At 44.2% G+C, this 4,380-nt stretch overlaps 1 protein-coding gene across 1 annotated transcript in view; it reads left to right on the forward strand.

Moving 5' to 3' along the window:
* Nucleotides 1–1,061: 1,061 nt before the first annotated feature.
* Nucleotides 1,062–4,380, forward strand: part of LOC118802738 (putative golgin subfamily A member 6-like protein 3) — a gene marked incomplete at its 3' end in the record, with an annotated part of 4,330 nt that continues 1,011 nt past the window's right edge. The window contains 3 exon segments of the mRNA XM_036563206.1: nucleotides 1,062–1,070; nucleotides 3,203–3,286; nucleotides 4,264–4,332. Of these exon segments, the coding sequence (XP_036419099.1) occupies nucleotides 3,224–3,286; nucleotides 4,264–4,332 (132 nt within the window).

Below are 4,380 nucleotides of genomic sequence, written 5' to 3' on the forward strand. Positions count from 1 at the left end.
AAGGTCAGAAACACACACACACACAGAAGGTCAGAAACACACACACACATGCACAGAAGGTCAGAAACACACACACACACACACGGAAGGTCAGAAACACACACACACACACACACAGAAGGTCAGAAACACACACACACACACACACACACACAGAAGGTCAGAAAACACACACACACACACACACACAGAAGGTCAGAAACACACACACACACACAGAAGGTCAGAAACACACACACACACTCACAGAAGGTCAGAAACACACACACACACACACACACACACTCACAGAAGGTCAGAAACACACACACACACACACACACACACAGAAGGTCAGAAACACACACACACACACACACACACAGAAGGTCAGAAACACACACACACACACTCACAGAAGGTCAGAAACACACACACACACACACACACACTCACAGAAGGTCAGAAACACACACACACACACACACACACTCACAGAAGGTCAGAAACACACACACACAGAAGGTCAGAAACACACACACACACACACACACAGAAGGTCAGAAACACACACACACACACACAGAAGGTCAGAAACACACACACACACACACACACAGAAGGTCAGAAACACACACACACACACAGAAGGTCAGAAACACACACACACAGAAGGTCAGAAACACACACACACACACACACACACACACACAGAAGGTCAGAAACACACACACACACACAGAAGGTCAGAAACACACACACACACACACACACACAGAAGGTCAGAAACACACACACACACACAGAAGGTCAGAAACACACACACACACACACACACAGAAGGTCAGAAACACACACACACACACACACACAGAAGGTCAGAAACACACACACACACACACACACACACACAGAAGGTCAGAAACACACACACACACACACACACACAGAAGGTCAGAAACACACACACACACACAGAAGGTCAGAAACACACACACACACACACACAGAAGGTCAGAAACACACACACACAGAAGGTCAGAAACACACACACACACACAGAAGGTCAGAAACACACACACACACAGAAGGTCAGAAACACACACACACACACACACACACAGAAGGTCAGAAACACACACACACACACAGAAGGTCAGAAACACACACACACACACACACACACACACAGAAGGTCAGAAACACACACACACACACACAGAAGGTCAGAAACACACACACACACACTCACAGAAGGTCAGAAACACACACACACACACACACGCACACCACACACTCACAGAAGGTCAGAAACACACACACACACACACACACACACACACACTCACAGAAGGTCAGAAACACACACACACACACACACACACACACAGAAGGTCAGAAACACACACACACACACACACACACACAGAAGGTCAGAAACACACACACACACACACACACACACACACTCACAGAAGGTCAGAAACACACACACACACACACACACACACACACTCACAGAAGGTCAGAAACACACACACACACACACACACACACACACACACAGAAGGTCAGAAACACACACACACACACACACACACACAGAAGGTCAGAAACACACACACACACACACTCACAGAAGGTCAGAAACACACACACACACACACACAGAAGGTCAGAAACACACACACACACAGAAGGTCAGAAACACACACACACACACACACACACACAGAAGGTCAGAAACACACACACACACACACACACAGAAGGTCAGAAACACACACACACACAGAAGGTCAGAAACACACACACACACACACACACAGAAGGTCAGAAACACACACACACACAGAAGGTCAGAAACACACACACACACACACACACAGAAGGTCAGAAACACACACACACACACACAGAAGGTCAGAAACACACACACACACACACACACAGAAGGTCAGAAACACACACACACACACACAGAAGGTCAGAAACACACACACACACTCACACAGAAGGTCAGAAACACACACACACACACAGAAGGTCAGAAACACACACACACACACACACACACAGAAGGTCAGAAACACACACACACACACACACACAGAAGGTCAGAAACACACACACACACAGAAGGTCAGAAACACACACACACACACACACAGAAGGTCAGAAACACACACACACAGAAGGTCAGAAACACACACACACACACACAGAAGGTCAGAAACACACACACACACACAGAAGATTGACATTTGCCAAACACGCACTCACAGGTTATTTATGGAAACATAAATAGTGATTAGTAAATTATATTTGACCTGTTTTAAATTAACAAAAGTACAAAATCACGGTACTTGTAAACATTGGGACAGGACCATGTTTACCACTGTGTTACATCACCGTTCCTTTTAGCGACTTAATAATCGTTTGGGCACTGAAGACCCAAATTGATCCAGTTTTTAATTATTTGCCCTTCTTCTTCTGCGCAATCAGAGTCTTAGTTGCTGTTTAGCGTGCCATTCTTTTTAATGGGAGACAGTTCTGGACTGCAGTCAGGCCAGTCTAGCACCAGGACTCTCTAATTACACAGCCATGCTGTTTTAACACATGCAGGATGTTTCTTGCCGTTGTCATGCTGAAATAAGCGTGGATGTCCCTGAAAAAGACGGCATCTAAAAGGCAGCACATGTTGCTCCAGAGTGTCTTTTGTTGCCAATGGTGCTTTCACAGATGTTCAAGTTACCCAATAATACCCTCCCAAACCATGACAGACCCTGATTTTTTAACTTTACGCTGGTAACAATCTGAATAGTACTTTTCTGTTTTGGTTTAGAGAACATGACGTCTGTTTTGTCCATAAACAATCATAACGTTTCTTTTTTTCTTCAGTAATAAAACGTGTTTGCGCTACTGATTTTTAGCCTCTTAATACCAGAGCTGGCACCCGAAAGAGGATATTCATTTGCATCCAGAAGAGGATGTTAATAGATGTAATGTTTTTAAGTCAGCCAGATATCTGATGATATTCATGAACTCTTGCAGATACTCAAATAGCAAAATGAGTCAGGATGCACATCCCTAAAGGGAACCAGAAACATAATGCAACAACATGCCATTGTCTGCTTTGGTCTGGATCGAGGGAACCGAGCTACAAATGTAAACGCACCCTCACAAAACATCTAAACCAATGCCGTACTGTGTTTGTGTGTAGGAGGCTGATGTACAGGAGCTGATGGAGCAGCTGGAGCTGAAAGCCAAAGAACTCAAATCTCAGGAAGCGAGATTACAGGCTCAGGTAAGCAGCATTTACAGTGTAGGCCAGGGGTCGGCAACATAAGGCTCCGGAGCCCCATGTGACTCTTTACTGCCCCGTTGTGGCTCCACAGCCCCATTAGTTTAGTAGGTAAAAATAAAATAATCCTCCTTTACAGTAAAATAAAGCTCTGCTGATCGTTCAACACAGTTTAACAATAAATGGTCTTAAACTCTGGAGTTAATGTAGAACTGCTAATTCACCCTTTAACCCTGAAGATCAGCGCAGACTGCTGGTCACCATAGCAACACAGACAACAGTCTCGCCCAGCTAGTAGCTAACGAAACGGTAAAGAGAGAGATTTAAGACGGACATTGATAATTTGGAGATGAATGGACTTATTTGTGTTTATAATCACTCCAGCTGGTTTCCTGATACGTTTAATCTGCAACGAGAAACTGACAAACACTGAAAAGTCACGAGGCTGAAGTTTCTCATTCGCCAGCTTCTTGTTTGAATTTTCCCGTTCCAAATGGTGCAGCAGTTACATTCTGGGCCTCAGGCACCATTTAAGGTGGAACCAGAAAATTCGAACAAGAAGCTGGAGAATAAGATGCGACTTCAGCCTCGTAAAAGTCGAACGTTGAGAACATTTTATAGAAACTGTTCCACTTTTGCGGAAAAGTTTCCTGCCGGAGATGTGAGAGAAGCGGCTATAGCTGTGTTAAAGCTTAAAGCAGAGCAAAGTGAGTCCGTGCTTTTGTTTATATTATATTTTTAGTCTATATTAGTACATCAGCACATACTGAGACATATTTACAGCCAAGATGGTGAAATGTTACTTAAATAAATGGATATAAAATGTTGTGGCTCCCAAGGCGGATTGATTTTTGCTGACCACTGGTGTAGGGTGTGTAGAAGTGGTTGTGAGTGAAAGTCTGGAAGAGGGCGTTAACTGTGTGTGTGTGTGTGTGTGTGTGTGTGTGTTATCCATATACATTCTTGCTGTTTGACTGTAGGCGGCTGATTTGAAGAAGAGGAGGCAACAGTTGGGCGAGGAAGAAGATGAAGTAGAGAGAGGTTTAGAGGTTTGTGCACTTTTTTGGTTTACGTTCACATCAACAACAGATTCAGTT

Source organism: Colossoma macropomum, unplaced genomic scaffold (genome assembly GCF_904425465.1).
Source record: "Colossoma macropomum unplaced genomic scaffold, Colossoma_macropomum, whole genome shotgun sequence".
Classification (NCBI taxonomy): Eukaryota; Metazoa; Chordata; class Actinopteri; order Characiformes; family Serrasalmidae; genus Colossoma; species Colossoma macropomum.